This window comes from Taudactylus pleione, unplaced genomic scaffold (assembly GCF_031769625.1).
Source record: "Taudactylus pleione unplaced genomic scaffold, aTauple2 ptg001370l, whole genome shotgun sequence".
In the NCBI taxonomy this organism is placed as follows: Eukaryota; Metazoa; Chordata; class Amphibia; order Anura; family Myobatrachidae; genus Taudactylus; species Taudactylus pleione.
In genome coordinates this window covers 2,501,098-2,522,175 of record NW_028285770.1, presented here as the reverse complement: position 1 = coordinate 2,522,175, position 21,078 = coordinate 2,501,098, and the positions used below count along the sequence as shown (strand labels likewise).

General features: G+C 43.0%; 1 protein-coding gene across 1 annotated transcript in view; it reads left to right on the top strand.

Moving 5' to 3' along the window:
* The window catches only part of LOC148442992 (piRNA biogenesis protein EXD1-like), a 178,884-nt gene that overhangs the window by 143,954 nt on the left and 13,852 nt on the right, over positions 1 to 21,078 (top strand). The window contains exons 8-10 of the mRNA XM_088463426.1: positions 7,982 to 8,086; positions 14,407 to 14,487; positions 20,387 to 20,530. Of these exons, the coding sequence (XP_088319552.1) occupies positions 7,982 to 8,086; positions 14,407 to 14,487; positions 20,387 to 20,530 (330 nt within the window). The remainder of the gene's footprint in view (positions 1 to 7,981; positions 8,087 to 14,406; positions 14,488 to 20,386; positions 20,531 to 21,078) is intronic.

Sequence of the window (21,078 nt, the reverse complement as noted above, 5' to 3'; positions counted from 1 at the left end):
GATCCAGGTTCTCCCATTTGACTCATACAAGTTTCTCGTAATATCTTGGCACAATATCCTTCTGGTACCCTACCAATCATTTCTTTGATGTTACTTAGTGTATATTTGTACCGGAAGTGTCGTACACCCAACCCAATTGTGCATAACAGTTCAAAATTTATAGGTTCATTGTCGGCTCTTAGTGAGAAGGTCATCGGCTGGTTATTCCCCGTCACCTCCCAACTTCCTGGGTCATTGGAATTGGTGATGTTCAAACATAAAAGTGATTTATCTACTTGGTACTGGTGGAGTTTAAAATTAGGTGGTTTGGACTTAAGAAATTTTCCATCCAGTGCATGCTCTCTTTGCGATTTGAAAACCTCAGAGACATTCAATGGGAATGGCACTAACCCTACATTATGCTGTCCTTGAGGCATGTGAGAGCACACCCAACAGTCAGTTTGGTTTAAAACTTTGACCACCATGGTATGATAATCCTCTAAAAGATACCCACCCCAATACTGGTTATACTTAGGTTGGCACTGTTGGATACATCTCTCATCGACTACGGACCCACAGAACTCACACATACAATAATCCTCAGGCGATAGACCTTCACACTGTCTCCGAGTATCCAGAATAGCAGATCTCTTAACAATTACTGTACTGGGTTTGGTCAGATACTCCTCTGATTGGTTTAACACTCTTTCTCCCAACTCCATTCTATTGATATCACCATCAGCTCCCCTCTCCGTCCTCTGTCCTCCGTCACAGAAACCAGAGATCCTGAAACAACCCAAGATAATGAGAAATCTGGAAGAAAACACGAAGATAACCACAGCAGACCAATCCATTGCTGATAACAATGATCTACAAATTTCTTAACTCAGGTATCTCACTGTAACCTTTAACCTTCCTGGAACAGGCTCGCAATTGACAGGTCTACGTTATCTGCCTCGATTCAGCATTGTCTCCACCGGTTGGTTGACCTTCTTACAGTGAGTGGAATGGACCCAGGTATCTCTCCGCCACTTTCAATGAAGTTGTACTCGTCCGCAACACCTGATACGGACCTTCCCACCGATCTGTCAGACAACCTGAACGCAAGAAATTTCTGATCATAACAAATTCTCCTGGTTCAAAATCATGACAGTTTGTTTTAGGCATATCATGTGACAACAATTTCAGTTTCTGCTGTTGCTGTTTTAACTGTTTACTCATTGTTATAAGATACCTTACAGTTACCTCGTTGTTACTTTTCAAATCTTCCTGCGTACTTGTAATTAAATGAGGTTGTCTACCAAACAGTGTTTCAAAGGGGGACAGATTGTGAGCCGGTATCTCTCAACTGACATCACTTGTGATGTCAGTCGGGCCGCCCCCAAATGACAGGCGTTCTTATGGGAACGCCTCCGTTTGGGCAGCCACCCCCCCCCGGCCCGCCCACCAAAGGGGACGAGCTGTCACTCAACATTGACAGCTCGCCCCCTTTGTTGCGAGACCCGGAGCGACTGAGTGCCCGTCGCTAGCCGGGTCTCGCGCATGCGCACGACTGAGCCGGCTCCGTCATGTGCTGTGGGCCACCATCGACCCGGTTGCGAGCGCTCAGCTCTTGTGACAGTGTCTGAATCAGGGCCTAAGTCCTGTAATGGTTAGGCTAAAATAGAAAAACCTGGGATCCACATTCTGTAGTGTCCACACATTCCCAAGAAGGTACGGATTTGCTGTTCTGTGGCAGTATCATGGTCTGGCTTGGATTCAGTCATTGGTCAGATGTCGTAACCCCTGGGTTAGGCAATGTCCCAAGTATTTAACCCTGGACGGTCATGGCTGTAGTTTTGTTCTTAGCAACCTTGTGTCCTGTTTGCGAGAGATGAAGCAATAAAAGTTTAGTATCATTTAAACATGACATAAACGAATCCGAACATAACAATAAATCGTCCACATATTGTATTAGAACAGATCAATTGGCAGGTTCAAAAGATTGTAAACAGTCGTATAAGTCCTGGGAGAAGATACTGGGGCTGTCTATGAAGCCCTGGGGCAATCGTGTCCATGTGTATTGTACACCCTTATATGTAAAAGCGAATAGGTACAGTCAGGATGAAGAGGTACCGAGAAGAAAGCAGAACAGAGGTCAATGACAGTAAAATGGGTTGCATTTGGTGGGATCTGCATGAGAATGACAGCTGGATTCGGCACTACGGGGAATTGGCTCTCTACTACTTTATTAACCCCTTTAAGTTCTGGTACCAGCCTATAACCCCTCCCACCACTCACAGGAAAGATGGGACTGTTGGCTACACTTGCTGTACGGACTAAAATTCCCTGTTGTAATAATCGCTCAATTATGGGATAAACCTCTATCTCTACCTCCTGTTTTAACGGGTACTGGGGAATTTTTGGAGCTTGCCTACCACTTTTTAGATTTACCAGTACTGGAGCTACATTTGCCATCAATTCAGTGTCCTGTCCATCTTTGGTCCAAAATGAACCTGGTATTTGGGATAACATTGATCTACCTGAGATGGATTTTTACCTGAACCAGTAGAGTGATACATTAACCTTTGGGGAGTGTCCAATATATCCCTCACCTCGTGCACAACTCTCTGGGATATCTAGAAATATACCATCAGGGGTACAATATATGACACATCCCATTTTACATAAATCCCTTCTCAGTAGGTTGGTAGGGGCCGCTGCTGCCAGGAGAAAAGAATGCCTGGTATGCAATGGCCCGATAGTAACCTCTGTGGATTTGGTTAAAGGATAATGTAGCACTTTACCCGTTACACCCATTGCTGGTGCTGTTTCGCTGGTCACCTGTAAATTGGAGATTTTATCACTGATCCGGTCGCCCCTGTGTCTACAAGAAAAGAATGTTTAGTACCAGCTATATCAATTAACATTACAGGTTCTTCTCTAACATCCCCAGTTAACCTGACTGACTGCAGACTACAGGTATGACCTGACCCCTATCGTTGACTCTCACTTCCAATACAGCATTTAAGGCCACAATTGGAGCAGGTGACTGTGGAGAATTCCCTGCATTCTGCATATATCCCTTATAGGGATTTCTAGGTGCTCCCTGGTTTGGGGGTCCTACCCTCTTCACCTTACAGTTCCTACTTACATGTCTCACTTGGTTGCAGTTAAAACGCCTTCGTGAGTGGGGTGGGGTGGGGTGGGGGAAAAGGTTATTGTGTAGGTTGGGCGGTAGAGAAAGATTGTGAGGGTATGAATTTTGAGGGAAATATGGTGGCTGAGGCTAGTATGGGTTTTGTGGTTGTGTGGGATAAGTGCTGTGTTTGTGTCTGTGCAGGATTGGTGAGCGCATGCAGCTGTGCAGGTGCATGTGTGTCTGGTGGCTGTGATGGTATATTCATTCCTTCTAGAGCTTGAATGCTAACAGCCATTAGCTTCTCGCTCTGGTCTCTCTCTTGAGGATGTTTTTGTCGTGCTCAATAGCAGACTCCCTGAGTGTGTCTACAGTAACTCCCCTCCAGCATGGTAGAGATGTCTGGACTCGTCTTCAGATTGTCAAACCGTGATGTCCATTTCCCTATGGTGAGTGCTATCTTTAATATCTTCTATCCCAGTGTACTGGGTGATAGTCTGCAGAGCTCAGGTACAGTAATCTTCTACAGATTCACTCTTTTGTTTTATGGTGAAAATTTTACTCCAGTTAACTACTACCAGAAAATATACACCCAATTGAGTTATTATGCGGGTCATGTTACCTTGGTTATCCTCGTCTGTTAAGGGACCATCTCCCTCCAATACGCAATCCGTGATGAACTTTTTGCACGTCGGTATTGTGCGGAAGACACGCCCTTAACACCACTCGCCAATCTTTATTGGTTGGCTTGTGAGCATTACCCAAATTTTTCACAAATCTTTGCCATTTTGCTAATTCCTTCTTAGGGTCAGGGAAGTCATTCATTATTGAATTTAGTTCTGCTCTTGTCCAAGGACAATGCATCACTACGTCTCTTGTGGGCACCACACCATTCGCATCCGGATTCCCATTGGCAACAGTTATTGTCCGGATGGGATGGAGACCGGCCGCACTGCTACCTTTTGGATTTGTTATCTGGCTGGAGATTCAGTCTACGTACAGGACTACGTACTGCTACGTACAGGATTAGCAACTTCCGTTACAGGTACGGCGGATGTTAGCACTTCCTGTACTACCACTAATGAGGATGGGGCCACCTCCTGTGCTCGTAATGCGTGCTCACTCCCCTGCATCGTGCATGCAATGCTGGTTTGCGTCGCATGCACACCCCTGAGCCACGTATCTCCTTCGTGCTGCCATAGCTTTAAACAATCGTTATACTTTATCGTTTTCTTTCGAGAGTGCACCATACAGATCCTGTCTCGGACATTATTCAATACCTCCTTATCAAAGCTACCAATTCTGGGAAACTGTTTCATACTCTTCCTTGTCATTTTAAACCATACATCACAGTACCTAGTTGCATAAGTACCGTACCTAGTATGCATAATATGCCGTGCCGGCCCGATCGGCGCTGCCAAAAGCAGCACACCATCTAACATCTCTACTGTTTGCGCTTGGCTCCCATCTTGGGAAAATAACTCTAAACTTTTCAAATAGAGATTTAAATCTGTGAAAGAATGTCAAGGCTACTTTCACTTACCTGTGGACAATATTAACAGGATGCACCCACACACCTATGGAAGAATAACCAGGCTGCTTCCACGGACCTAAGCCCTTTTCGAGTACTTTGCACTGCTAGAATTTAAGCATTCCAGTAACGCTTACCCTTTTCATTGATTTCGTCCACCACTGCTCAGTTCACAATCACAATGCCCAATAACCCTAACTGATCACTGGATGCTGCAATCACACTGAGAGCCGATACCTACAACAAAACAACAACTACACCTGCTGTGTGTGTATAGACTTCGGTATCTACTACCGAGCCACTAGGCCGACACCAGGCGCCTAGCCCCTAAGAGTCTTACGATACCCCTAGCTAGGGAACATGTTACCCCTACCAACACACGTTCACTGTTGCACACCTTTTTCCTGCGCAGAAAAATCCACGTTTTCCCAGACTATGGCAGCACTGACTACGGTACTTACAACCATGTTATCACGCTATCAATATCACAATGCAATCTCAATGGCTTTGTTTAAATACACGGCAGCAACACAGGAAATACGTATACGCTATTGTACGACTAGTCGCATACACAATAATGCGACTACTACACAAAACGTATTATTACCCTTACGCTATTGTACGACTTCCCCTTTTAACATGAAATTTTTTCAACAAAGGAAAACAAACTTTTTCCTCCCTTTTCCCTGGATTCTAATCAGCGCTCCTGGAACTCACACAATAACGGATAGCGGTCTCTCAGCAACAAAGTGGTAGCAGGTATTCGAAGGCACAATGAGTTCTTTCCTGCGTATAGCACCTCCACCCTTTTGCTGAGAGATAACTGTGTGTTACCGTGTGAATGGTAGCGTGATTTCACTATGAGCCCCCATCTATTAATTCCTACCTATCTATAAACTCTAAATGTCGCTAAATAGCATTATGAGTCGCACAAGAAATAATTGCTCTCCAGACTTTGATTGTGGTTCCAAAGCACAAAAAGATATTATTCACCAAGAAGCAGATAGTTAAAACGCTGTGATCTAAATACAATTAGCGCAAACAAATTATAAAATCACAAGGTATTGTCAATACATACGCAAGCGCACCAGTCCCAGTTACAGTCATCAATCCAGAGGTCTGTGGTCATCCCAGAGAATGGCTACTAACTGGGACCGGGACACAGGCTATATACCCTAACAGATCATGATAACAATGTAGACAGACAAACATAATTCCATTGATTCTTGGTCTTTGTAGTACGCTGTAGTTCATAGGGCAGTTCACTAGAGGTTTGTCCCACTTCTCCAGATTACATTGTTATTCTTTAATTGATTTAAATTAGATAGAGACACTACATTACAGTGTACACATTCTATTCCTATATTCCATAACCATCGAACGCAAGATGTGACTCCCTCGCTGATCGGTTCAGATATCTGGAAATAAACAGTGTGTCAGTTTAGTACCACACATTCCATGTTTATCATATTGTATATCATAAATATTAAATACATGCATTTTATATCAAAATGAATAACTTTAATATAAACCATAATGTGCAGGAACCTTTTATGAGTCGTGTATATTTATGATTATATGTAAGTATGTGTTGTGTGTTTTCATGCAGCGGAAAAAGGTGCGCTGTGTGTTTCTATTTATAATTGCAACTGTATATCTATGTGTGCATGCATTGTGGATACCCATGTGATCGTTTAAGTGTATGTGTATATGTGTGTGTGTGTGTGTGACTGTATATATATATATATATATATATATAGATGGAGCAAGCCTTGGCAAACAATTTGATAATTTTAACAAGGCTCCTCTAATACATCTTAAATACATCAGCATTGGATATTTGTTAACAATAGCTACACGTCTGCGAATTGTTTATTAATCTACATTTAGGACACTTCAATTGTGCATATCAGTGTCTGGGTTATATTTCAATTGCCACAGACATACTGTGTATATATATGAAGTAAACACTCACAGTATCTGTGTATTCTTGATTATTTGTCATAGACATGTCTACAAGACAAGTCTGTCATCACTGAATATATGACGTCTTTAAATATATATATTTATATGTGTATCCACGCGTATGGGGTATGATAGGGTTTTAAACAGTATGCAGTGGTAATGCAATCGCACAATGCTAATAATAGCACATCACACACCATGGTTTCATGCTGACGACGCAAGATGGCGTCATCAGAGGCAACCTAAAATGGCGTCGCTTGATATTCATTTTAAGATCTGGTCACAGCCAATCATCCGGATTCGACAGTGGTTTCTAGTTTCCACCTAAATGGGGAAATTGTGGTTCTGGCCTTTCAATCACCAGACCTCTCGGCAGGTGAGGCCTCTTTGGATGTGGTCTGTGCCCAGAAGATCTACGTGGACCGTACTACCATCAGGAAATCGGACTCCCTCTTTGTCCTATATGGATTCCACAAGAAGGGATGGCTGGCTAACAGACTCTGGCCATATGGATTTACATGACTATCTCACAGGCTCGCGCGCAGATTGGCCTTCCTGTGCCAGCTACAATATCTGCTCATTCTACTCTGTGGGTCCCTCGTGGGTAGCCCGGCATGGCGCCTCTGCTGAACAAGTATGCAAGGCGGCTACGTGATCTTCTGTCCACACCTTTCTTAGCTTATATGCCTTTGATACATTTGCCTCTCAGGATGCTTCCTTTCGGGTGCAGGGTTCTCCTCTCAGCTCAGGAGCGTCCCTGCCCTTGAACAACTGCTTTGGGGCATCCCCATTGTCTCCCTGTGGGGCCCTATTGGGTCCACAGGGCACCCGCCCTGATGCACCTGGCTTCTATGGATTTATTCTCTTAGCACTTGTTTCCTTCTCTGTGTGAGAGTGTGATTCTTCAGTGTACCAGTCTTCTCTCCTATCCTGCTCCTGCTTTGGGCTTGTTAACAAAACTGAGTTGTCCTCAGGCTGTGGGCGGGGTATCATTAATATATATGCCGCTCTCAAGCCGGATATGAAGATAATGCACAGCTTTGCCTGGAGGGGTCCGCTCTCCTAAATTCTACAGAGGGTATATGGCACAGTGCTGCATATATGTATATTTACAGTTCGGTATGACAGGTGTGGTATGACACACTAATGTGATTTTATTGGTGATATTAGATACAATTGAGTCACAGTTCTCAGTACCTAGGGTGTGGGCCCCAAACCTGCACTAGGGTTACCCTGATCTAAATCCACCTTCTGGGGTGTGTGGGGGAGGAGACCAGAGAACTAGAGTGGGGGGAACCAATAAATGTTAACCTGTTGGGAGTAAATGGTTTCCTTCCTTCTCCTTTTTATTTGCTTATTGATTGTTTTGAATTTTGATTCTGTGACAGGTGGCAACAAAAACTTGTGTTTATCTTTTTGACATCCTTCACCTGGGGCCAGGAGTTTTCAGAAATGGGCTTCAAATGGTGCTTGAAGACCAAAGCATTCTAAAGGTAATTACTAATAAGACCACTGTTATTATTTAGCAGGAACACGGATTTTATATCTTTTAAAAAGTACTTTTGCTCATTTTTAAATTAAGGGTGCCAATGCAGTAAAATATTATGTATTGATTTGAAAGAGATGTTATGCTGTTTGTCTTCTTGAATCTGTAAATACAAAAGAAAGAAATACTGAAACCGCATATTATTTTCACTAGTGTCATTCTGGCATTAGCAGCTGATACACTTTGTAAGCCAAACACCTCAAACTCTTAAGCTGACGGCTTTTTGTTGTGCTATGTGATAGATACACCCACATGTATAATTCTGTCTGTCCCCTTCACTCCCTTCCCCCTTTTTACAGGAACTATGGTGACCTCTAGCTTGGGACCAGCTCTCCACACTGTTCTGGTCCGTCCATAATAATACCTGGCCCCCATAACTGAAAGTGTGATTCATGAGTAGGCCCAAACCACAATTTGTTCTTTTTTCCCAGTTACTGCTGCATTGGGGCTTATTCTTTAGTCCTACCACATAACTACCAGTATTGTTTTAAATTGTGGGAGGAAACCACAGCACCCGGGTGATATCCATGACAAGGGCAGAACATAGAAAAAAATCAGATCTCAAATGTACCTTACTTAAATGATATAAGGATAAGGGTGGCAGGTGAGGCCATCTTAAACCTTGGTTTGCAGGCTACTAACTGTCATGACACTAGGAGTTTTATGATCCAGGTCAGGATCCCTCGGACTAGTTGTAAGTGCTGTAGTGTGAGTGAAGCTAGATGACCTAATAATGCTACAATTCATGCAGGCTACTAGTAGTAGCAGCGGAAGACTGATGCGGCAGAATGCAGAAGAACAAATACTGAAACCAGATGCTGGCTAGCCCATGGCTGTAACAGTAGGTTGTGGTATCATGAGCAGACTGCAATTATATAGGAACTGGGTGCCGAAAGCACCACTGAAGCAGTCTGCAAGAAACACTGTAATTGGGTGCAGGAGCACATCTGAAACAAGCTGCAGAAAACACTGGAACTGGGTGCAGGAGCACACCTGAAGCAAGCTGAAGGAAACGCTGGAACTGGTAGCACTACTGAGGCAGACTTCAGGAATATACCAGGACTGAGATGCTGTGAAAATATACTGGAGCAAGTAACTGGAACAGACTGGAGCTGAGTGCTATGAAGCAATACTGGAGCAGGTAACTGAGGTACTGATCTTCTGAGAGAGAAATTGTACTGAAAATGTGCTGCCAGCACTTCCTGGTTTATATAGGGCACCCTAGATGCTGATAGACAGGATTAAGCATATGACTGGAATTGCTGGTAGGTAGAACGAATAATGTGACAGTCCAAGATTGCGGCGCCCATGGTTCAGAACAGCTGGAGTTGCCAGTCGTAGAACGCCAGTCAAATTTACAGATAATTGCCTAAACTCTTTGGGGGTGCCACAGATGGCCAGCAGGGACATGGATGGACGCAAATTCACAACTCTGGACTCTGAATCGGGGTCCCGTATTTCGGTATGTGACAAAATCTGTTCCTCAGTTGTGGGATAGAGAGGAGTTACAGGGAAAGCTCTATCATTCTGTTACAAGAAAGAAAGGGAATTAAGGCTGCTACATTCCAAAATAAAGTAATGATATCCTTTACGAATCATGAAAGGTATTTGTATTTAGTGAAGTGTGACTAACAACCTGAGCAGATTCTTATTTAATATTTACATATCAACTAAAAGTGGGCTTCAGTACTTCGTACTAAGCAAGCGGCATCTTTCAATACATTCTTACAGTCTTGATAAAGAAGAGCCAGGGTTATGGGTTCCATAATAAGAATAAAGGTGTGTACTCTTTATAGAAATTGTGTGCGTCATAACCGTTATAACAATGGAATATCTCATATTGGTTCGAGCCACTGTCAGAAGAGATTAGACACATGCATATCCTGTATAAGGTTCATTAAGTGCTTCTATTGTGGAAAGAAGTAGGTTAAACACAAATACATAAGATTACTTACCTGTGTTTGGGCGATCCAGCCAATAAGACTGGTACCTTCATATTTTATGCGCTCAGGGGAAATTGTTTTTGGTACTGGTGACCGTTGATGGATATTTCATAAATGAAATTAAATCCTAAATCTGTAGACCTAAGGAGAGCACCTACAATGTCTGCCACATGCTGGGATGCTCTACCCCAGACAATTATTTATCATGCTTAGACTATGTGATGCCGCAGAGGTGAGGGATCATCTTCTGTCTGGAGCAAACATTGGGGTACTTGCCCATATTCGGTGGATCACGAAAACTCAGGTAAGTAATATTTTGCAGTTATGTTCAACCTATTTTACTCAAGATTGAATTTCCAGTTTTGTATGGAACTGTTTTTTTAATATTTTGGGATAGGCTTCTCATTGGGTCTTGGATTTGCTTAGGTTTCTCATTGGGGCAGATATAACAAGTTGTGGGTCACGCAGGTGGTGCTATAGGGGACACTTGTTCCAGATCAGGTCCTTAATAATCATGGCAATTGTTTCCTAGAGCCGTGTGGCAGTAACGTGAATATTGGTTGCCTGAAGGTATTGAGTGCCATTGATCTCGGCCCTTTATATTTACAATCCGGAGGCATTGTAAATATAGTTATGTATAAAATGTTATATCTGACTGGGAACAAGGGGGGCTATGTGTTTCTGTTAAAACAGTGACAAACTTGTGGCACTGTCATGGCCGTGTATCTAATCCTCCATGCGATTCCAAGTCATGAGTACAAGGAAGGGAAGTCTGATTCACATGGATCTCTTGTGCTTAGCATGGGGCTGGTGCACGTGCAGATACTAAAGATAACGGTTGTGGAGGCATAAGTATTAACAGCGGGCGGCATGGCTTTCTACTGGAAGATACATGGACTCTAGTATTAGTCCTACAGAATATGGCATTAGCATAAGATAGTAATTCAGGTTTCCTAGCTGCCTACAAATACAGTCACTTTGTGTATTGCTCAGAATTTGTCCCTATATCTTTATTTTAAAGACCAGTTTTGAGATCCTCACCCAGTAGAGTAGGTTCCAAGTTGGACTCCATGCCATTTCTTCTTGCTCGTATAGCTGAGCTATCAATGTGCCAGACACAATATGCCATATTTCAACACTTGCTGAGATAGCCGGCATTGCCCGTGTTAAAGACTGGACCCTGAAGTACTCCCAACAGCCTTAATTTTCTTTTTACATTGTCCTCGCCTGTAATCAGGAAAACTATGCAAATTAGGAGAAAATGACAGTGCAGACAGGTGTATTCTCACACCATTTGGAAAGGGGTATATCAGAAGCAGACTGACTTACAGAACAGAAATCATTATAGTTTCAGAAATCACTGCAGAACAGAGGGGGTGATTTTGCTACAGACGTATATGCTATTGCATCTGCAATAGCTGTAATATGGAAATGCAGCAGGACTTGTTACGCCTCCTGCATGTATTACTGATACGAGCTGTAACCAAGGATGCAACATCGAATCATCTGGTATTCCTTTGGCCGGCTGAGTGACCTTGGGGACACGCAAGCTGGCCACCTTAGATGAGTAAAAGAGGCCAGGAAATCTCAGTCGGATGATGGAGATCCTGGGCTCTCCACTCCATCCCAACGGTGGCTACACGCCTCCGTTTTGGGAAACAGTCACCACGCCCACCTCGCCCAGAAATTGCAGCAGACTGTCAATCACTGACATTCTATTGCCGGACTGCGTTTCGGGACCTCAGACCTGTATTGCACATGCGCAATATGGGTTAGGTGCATGTGCAGATTCACGATAATTGGGAATCTGAGTGTCCGCAGCTGAATCATGCCCAGAAATCACTCTGCAGCCGAACAATAAAGACCATAACTAGCAGGACTGCAATCAGGGGAGGGAGGGGGGGAATGCTGGGACTAGAGTCCCATTCCCAGAGAGAAGGGGGCTTGCCCTCAGTGGCAATGTGTGGCTGCGATCAATCTCCCATGCTGTTTGTAATCTTTGTGTGCTAAGCATTGCCAGGATCAAAGATTGTGGATTGATCATGCTGTCTGTCAGTCTAAACGTATTGGGTGCTGAGCTGCTCATGAGCCAGTTGCACCTCAACTACAGTAAAAACATCTAAAGCGCTTCTCAGACAATCAGACAGTGGTAACCTTGCTTAGCAGACAAGGAGGCACCAAAAACAGACAACACTCAGCAACACTCAGGCCATGGGCAGAGAAAAAATTTATATCTTTTTAAAGCAGTTCAGGTAGTGGGAAAGGTCAAAAAGGTGGCTAGTTACTTCACACAATATCAGATCTACACAGGAGAATGGGAGTTGATCGAGGAAGTGTTCAACAGATAATTCAGAGGTTTGCAATTCCTTGGATATCTGATAGCAACAAGTAAAAATACCAAACTTGGAAAATTATACTCCAATCATGTACTGAACGGCAAAAGGATTCGATGTCAAACAAGACCTAGAGAGCCAAACTATGGTACACGTTCAGTCCTGTTTCTCTAAATTCGAGAATTCTGAAGAAGATCAAAGGGAAGCAGCAGAATTGATGGCAGTGTTCCATTTTGGGCGTGCATGTCGTGATTTGTCGTACTTTGGCTGGACCTCCTACCCCTTGGACCAGTGTCCCTCTTGATGGTGTTCAGGTTGGACAGTAGTTATAAATGATGTAGTATAAAGTTATTAAGTTTAGCAAGAGTATTTTTTTTTAGAAGTATAGAAAACATTTGTATATTGGTGCAAATCAAAAATGATAAAGATGAAATATAGTCTTTTATAAATTTCACATTGAACCAAGAATTTGTTCTGGCTTTCTGTCCTGAAACCATAATACCCCTTTTCCACTGTGTAAAAAACCCAGGTAATTGCCGTGTCTACCCCTGACGGCTCAGTGGAAACTGCTCACAGGAAACAATCCCGGGTCTACTGTCCCCAAGATTTCTTCCCGGGTATCGAGCAGGGTTTTCAGTGGGTAAAACCCTGTAAAACTGCAGTGAAAACGGCTCTTACCCGGGATTTTTGACCTAGGCAATTGCAAATGCCGCTGATTGGTCCTTCCATGGTGCTGGCTGCTGATGTAATCAATAATAAAAAATAATAATGAAATGAAATAAATAATAAAACATGTCATTAAATGTGGATGTAATTAAAGGGCTGAATAAATTAAATTTTTAATGACATCCACAGGTTTTGCTGGGCTTACCCGGGTTCAGTGGAAACAGAGGTGACCCGGGAAAAATCGGGATGAGAGTGCAGTAGAAACAGGGTCTAAAGGGGCACTTCCACTAGCAGGCCAAAAAACGACTGCACGATCACTACATTGTAATCGTGCAGTTGTTTCAGAGTCTGTGCTGTGCCTACACTGAACCCTCCCTCAACCCCGAACATGGCCAATCTGTCGTTATCGGCAGATTGACCAGCATGTTCGGGCGATGATAGATGTCAAAAACGAGCAGCAGGAGCGCGCATCGCTGGTTGTTTTCGACATTTTAATGAACAATTTGCGAATGATTAATGAACGGTTTAACACTATCGTTATCATTCAATCTCTCACTTTTATCGGGTAGTGGATGTGCGCCTCAAGCTGTTTACGACCGGGACAGACTAAAGGGGTATAAGTAAAGAAGACATTGCATATATTGGATCTGGTTAGAACAATTTCAATAGGTCATTAGTTAAATCAACTTTAAATTTCCTCAAGATCCAAAAATACACTTGTCAGATGGATCGGTGGGGACACTCATCGGCTTATAAAAGGAAATGTGAGGTACCAGAAATATCAATGGCACAATTACACAAGTTCAGTGTTGACCTCCGGAGCTCACAGGACACTGGCATCAACAGATCTCTGCAAAGCAGCAGGGTGGTCTTTGCTTATTTCTAACTCTATTTACATGCTCAAGGCAAATTTATTGTACATGCCAACACCCAGTAACGCCCATCCAGCCACATGCTTACGACTCAGAAGTGGCAGTGGTGCCCATAGGAACCAATTAAATTCTGGCTCTAATTTATCTAGTATATTCTATAAAATAATAATGAACATCAGGATTGGTAACTACGTGCAACATTTTAACTTGATCTCTTAAGAACGTTTCATAAATCCTCCCTCCAACCATGGTCATTAGTGTATGCACCGAGACATATGGAATAGTTTGATTACAAAATTTAGCTTGATTTAATCTAAAGCACACTGAAGCCGGGATGGTTAAGAACATCACAGCAAAGAGAATAAAAAATGCTATATTATAATATTAGCAAATGAGTTAAGCATTAATAATGTTTGTCAACTAATGTGTATATATATGTAATTTTTTTCATAGGTGGTCCATAACTGTCGCTGGTTTGGAGATTTCTTGTCCCACCAATATGGCGTGGTCCTCAGCAATGTCTTTGATACACAGGTATGTCTACAGTTGTGGAGTAATACAAAGAGTCATGAGAATAAATATATTTAACAAGGTGACTAAAGTTATATATTTTCAGAACATGTATTCTTAAATACCTCCCATTCTTCTTTTGTTCAACTGTCCCCTCTTTACCCTTTATAACTGCTAGCCCTAGGGGGAGATGTACTAAGCTCTGGAAAGTGATAAATTGGAGAAAGGTGAAGTACCAGCCACTCAGCTTCTAACTGTCATGTTACAGGTTGTATTTTAAAAATTACAGGAGCTGATTGTCTGTCTGGTAGTTTATCACTCTCCAAATTATCACTTTCCAGAGCTTAGTACATTTGCCCCAATTCTAAGATCAACCCTATATCAACCAAGCTTAGGAATTACAAGTGTACACATCTATCAATGTATGGCTTTTTTTTTAGGTTTTGGGATGTTCTCTATATACAGATTATTTTATTTATTTTTTATCAGTTATTTATATAGCGCACACATATTCCGCAGCGCTTTACAGAGAATAGTTGACCATTCACATCAGTCCCTGCCCCAGTGGAGCTTACAATCCATATTCCCTATCACATGCGCACACACATACACACTAGGGTTAATTTTTTTGTTGGGAGCCAATTAACCTACCAGTATATTTTTGGAGTGTGGGAGGAAACCGGAGTACCCGGAGGAAACCCACGCAAGCACAGGGAGAATATACAAACTCCGCACAGTGAGGGCCGTGGTGGGAATTGAACCCACAACCTCAGTGCTGTGAGGCAGTAATGCTAACCATTACACCGTCTGTGCTGCCCGATTATGCTACTACTAATATGTTCTGACTGTCCGGAAAGTATCTGCATATTTAACAGTTGCAGTTACAAATTCTACATACATAGAGCATACCATAAATGGATGGGTTAAGAAAATGTAAGAAATATTACTATTAATTTTTTTATTTCCACAACATACTCCATGGTTCTTATAATGGATTATCTCTCTAGCTGGCTCTATAGAGACAGGAAAAAGAGACACTCCCAGAAGGTAATGTGACTTCTTCCCTTTGGTGTTGAACAGAATCTTCCCAAGCTGTCCTATGAACCTAAACGAGCCATACAGTGGGAATATCCAGCTGCAATCGGATCTATTCACCCAGCGTTAATCGGTCACCACAACTTTCCCACCTGCGGGACACTGCGGCCCGCTGGTGGGAAAGGCACAGGGTAGGTAATTTAGTGTCACTAAAAGGGTAGGGTGCTTTTTGTTGTTTTAAAATCTGTCAGGGTGCGTTATCTCGCTAATACATCCTAGCGGGAACACTACATTATCCAAATAATAAATCTGTAGTACAGATACGTAGTATTGATTAGCTGAATCCACTGAGAAATGCCTCGATAGGGATCATAGAAACAAGCTCATTAAATGAAGTTTAATATGAGAAAATACAATGCTTAAAAGATCTACAATGCTTAAAAGTTCTACAAAAGCCATTAATAAAAAGGACATACAAAGATATTCTTATGCAAATTGTTTGTTATAGAACAAAATAATTGATTGGCTGCACATTTTTCCATTCTCTGCTCACATGCAAAGTACCCAGTCCAGGAAACCATGTGTGCCAACAAATGTTCCTCCTAAGGGAAGGGAGGTTCAAAGGTTCCGCCTGTTAGAAAAGTGATGCCTTGTATTATGAATGGAGCTATATTTTCCCCTGTCCGTAGGATGCTTAAACTGGCTTCCATTCTAAAGTGGAATAATTATCCTTATGGACAGACTGACTATAGCTGCATCAAGTTTATATACTTACTACTGCTTAGAAACTGCTTCTTCATCCTGAAAGGGATAGGCTTAAGTATTTTAATGCTAAACTGTCATCTGTCTATCTCTTCCTATTCTTTTTATTTTTTTTTTAATCAAGTGTTTTTATTGAAATTTTCAGTGATAAAGAAAGTGTCGACCATTTAACAATAAGTGTCGACCTACTGCCTGTCGACCTTCATACAAGTCGACCCGTCGGAGTAAGTGTCTAACCCTGACACTAACCCTGAAAAAAAGTCGACCATTTGACTGAGTGTCGACTTTGTTACCAGTCGACCTTTAGTGTGTCGACCTTCTGCATGTCGACATTCATACGTGTCGACCTTGTTACCAGTCGACCTTTAGTGTGTCGACCTTCTGACCCTGTCAACCTATTGCCTGTCGACCTTCAGTACCTGTCGACCTATTGCCTGTCGACATGCAGTACCTGTCGATATTTAGTGCGTCGACCTTTAGTGTGTCGACCTTCAGACCCTGTCGACCTTCAGTCCCTGTCTATTGCCTGTCTATCTTCCCTTGTCTACCTAATCACTGTCTATCTAGAAATTGTAGACCCATTGAACCATACCCAGAATTTTGATATCAGTGGATAACAACAAGATGGGATGATAAGAATCAGGATATGACAAGTCCTTACCCAGCTTTGGAATAACCACCATAAGGGCCTGAGCCGTAGAGGGAGGAAGAGAAGCAACCTCAAACAGGGCCTGAATATTTCTAGCAGTTAAGGGATGAAAAAGCCTAAATGGGTCTTTAATAATTCAATGGGAAGACCATCCACCCTAGGAGCTTTACTAGTAGCTCTTCTTTCAGGATTATGGGAGAATCTAAGTAATGTTGGTGTGTTTCAGAAAGTGGATATCTCTTCCCACTCTTAATGAGATCTGTAAGAACCCGGTGTACTAGAAACACTGATGATCCACAAAGACCGAATCATGGAGAGACGCCGGGGAAGGGGTATTGTCTATCCCCACGGTTATGTTACTATGTGAACATTAACATAATCATCTCTCCTGACTCATTGCTCAAGAGAACTCGGGTGTCACGGTTCTGGGTAAATGGGGCAACACACTCACCTTCCGAAAACCTCTGCCCACTTCCCAGTCCAGGTATACCTGGGCCATGGCTACTTCAGAGTGGATTCCCCCCACACCGCGTACGGAAATTGTCTTTCCGGGAATAAAGTTCTCCGGGTCCACTAATGTGGGATGTACTAATGTGAAATCTGCTCCGGTGTCACGTAGCCCCACAGTTACCTGCTTTCCTTCGACCACGGCTTTCATTTTCTTGCTGGCGCCCTCCTGGGACCCTCGTGCGTACAAAATGTCGTGCACGGGTTTTGCTGGTGAGGGCCCTGCAGGAGAGGGTGTCATCTTCTTTAACGGACAACTAGCGCTGAGGTGCACAGGATCACATACAAAACACCGGCGGCCCTTGGCCCAAACCGGTTTCCCCCCCCACCCGCTTTACTGGTGCTGAAACAGGAGTCGTAACTGCTGTGGTAGGCAAATTGGGTGGCTCCTCCAGGTCGCTTCTCCTTCCAGGCGGGTTGCTCTGGTGATCCCCAGCTTTTCTTTGCTGTGGTGGTCTGGGTAGCAACGTACTTATCTGCCAGGCTGGCAGCGTTTTTCGTCGTCTTGGGTTCGCGATCCAGGATCCACTCCTTAACTTCGGCTGGGCACAGGGAATTAATTGCTCCTGCAGAATGAGGTCCTTTAACGCCTCAGTCTGTCACCTGCACTCCATCCAGCCATTGCTGCAGGAAGTTTGTTAGCTGTGCGGACAGTCCTGCTTGTTAGACCTCTGAACTTCTGCCTCTAAGCTTCTGGGGTAATGTTAAATCATGCCAACAACGCCTTTATGATTTCAGCATAATTCCCATCTATCTACCGCGGAAGGTTGGCAAACGCATCCAGCGCTCTCCCTCTTAGGCCTGGGGTTAAATAACTGGCCCACAGATTGGAGTCCAATTGAAATTGACGGCAAGTCTTTTCAAAAGTCCTGAAAAAAGTGTCCAGTTCACTGTCCTTTTCCATCACTGGAAATTGATCTTGATGCAGTTGATGGGTATTCGCGTCGCCGGCCACAGGCTGGTGGGCTAGTTTAGCTAAATCCAACTGGAGCCTGCGATCATCCACCTTTTACCCTCGGTCCAGAGCCACTTTAAGCTCCACAGCCTCCAGGTCCATGGCTGCCGTACACCCTGCAGCCTCCTTAGCATTGAACTGCTCCATAAGCCGCAGCACCATATCCGGGTCGGGCTCTTTCACATACTTAAGAGCTGACTGCAGATACAGATCCAACTGGAGGTGTTAAAAGAGTCCAATCTACGACTAGTGGGCCCCGTAACTTTCAGTGCCATCTGCTCCTCAACAACAGACTCTGAATCCAATTGATCCCCTCCAGCTCCTTGCTGCTGGTCTGCATTCATTAAGGCTTTGATCATCTGTTGCCTGGTTTGGTCCTCGCTGTCCAGACCCTTCTGCCTGCACCATGTCTCCAGCTCTTCCTTCCTGAGCTCTTTGCAGTTTACAGCCATCAATTGCCAAAATAAAAATAAGAAAACAGGGGTGGGGAAACAGAAATTGCTTTCACAGTGTGATCTTTTACAAATATAAACAGAGAAAAAGATATACTGCGCTCAGCTAGCAAACATTATTAACGTGCGGTATCTATGAACGAAGTATGGAGTTAATCTATGTTTAGCATGTATGATATGATAAGACAATATGTAACAAATACTTAGTAGACAATGTGGATATTATGTAATAAAAAATGATTTATTTTCAAAGTGGATAAACCATATAGAGTGGAAAACATGCACACAAACAAACAATATCCTACCAGATCAGTTAGGAATGAAATCAAATCAGCATTGACTAATCAAGGACCATAGGATATACGTGTCAGGATATGGTAAATGGATAGTGAATATCAGGCCAAGGGGTGATATTACTAAAAGTGATAAAGTGCACTGGCATGCACGATCCCCAAATGAATCTGGATGCTTGATGTCAGTCTTTTAGTCAGAAAGCGGCGTCCCGCTGTAGTGGCAGCAAGAAGTGGTAAAAAGTACAGTCTGAGGTATGGTGCCCGGGGGCGACCAAGCCACCTCCGACCTGCAACACCGGGGATGACACTGTGTCATCCCCGGTGTTGCAGGTCGGAGGTGGCTTGGTCATTCAGGCAACCTCCGATACTGACAAGGTGAGCGGATCACACTGAAAACCAGGAGGCTACTGCTCCCCGGCATATACACCGTACTCTTGTTCCCTTTGAAGATCATCCCGGGCACCATACCTCAGACTGTACTTTTTACCACTCCAATTGTGCTTGGCTACTTACATTGCATGTAGGATCATAATGTGACCTGGACTGCAGCAATCAGTAAGAAAATACTCTCTCGTTCTGCCTACTGTAAGTAAGACAATGGAATGAAGTGTCTGGTAGCTATAGTTTAAAGCAAAAACTTGTCTTGTCTCTTTTCTTTCTTTTTTAAAAAAAAAACTAAAAATATTGTTTAAAGAAGTTGAAATCACATTTTTGCAATAACCAATTCCAATTGTTGGATAACCATTGTTCTTTCTTTAGGGGCTCATTCTGACACCACAACTTTTTATTTTATTTAGTTCCCAGAGCAGCCATGCTGACATTTTCAAGAAGACAGAGGGATATGCAAATCTGGTTCGGAGTTTGTGCTATATGCTATCTACTTGATTGCTGCTACATACAATGCACACTCCCACATATTGCCAAATGCAGACACCGGTTGAGGCCCTTGGACAGCACCTTCGGGCCTTCTGTGCTCACTCCAGCTCTGGAGCGTCCCCGCCCATAGGGGACAGCTTTAGGACGACCCAGTGTCATCCCTGTGCCCCATAGTGGAAGAAAAAGAAAAGGAGATATTGATTATCTGTTAAGTCCCTTTCTTCGACTCCATAGGGGGCACAGGATGCCCACCATGATGCACCTCACTGGCTATACCCCAGTGTCATCCCTGTTCCCCACTATAGAGTAGAAGAAAGAAACCTGACAGGTAAGCAAAATAAGTCTCCTTATTGGTGTCTGGATGTGTAATGTCAGAAATGTGCTTTTAAAATAGGTTGGAGATGTATACCTATTCAATATGGAAACTGGCGGCTTCCTTCCTAACCGTACAAGTTCTGTTAAGGAATGTTTGACTCGGCATCTCAACATTCCATCTTCGCAAGTTTCTTTCCTGACTTACAAGCAAACTTTAATAAAGGTGAGCTTTTTTTCTAAAGATGTTCTAGCAGCAGTAAACTTGTGACTCGCTGTAATAAGAGAGAACTGTTACAGAGTGCTTTACTAATCATTTGTACATTATTATTTAGCTTGGTGTGAAAGATACATAATCTCTTTTCAATCCCCAAAATGTATGTATGAAGATCTGATAATATAAGTACTTGGCATGCAAACAAATAATGTAAAAACGTTTGCTTATAGGGACGTAAAATTAACTTGCATGTAGATAAAGTTGTTTCTTAACCATTTATAGGAGAATACTACCTAGAACTGAAAACATACTTGGCACAGATATATTACATGCTTGATCAAAATGGTCATGGCAATGAACTAATGTCTTTTAGTTTCTTATTTGCTTTGATGATTGTCATTTTCAGATGCTTTCTTTATTTGAAAAATATAAAATGGAGTTTGAGTAGTTGTTATTTTTTCTAAAGACTAAAGATGTGTTTGCATCGTGATATACTAGGGATGTGCTAGGAGCTGGGTTGGAGTCTTGGACCTATAACTTACTCAGATTTAAACTTC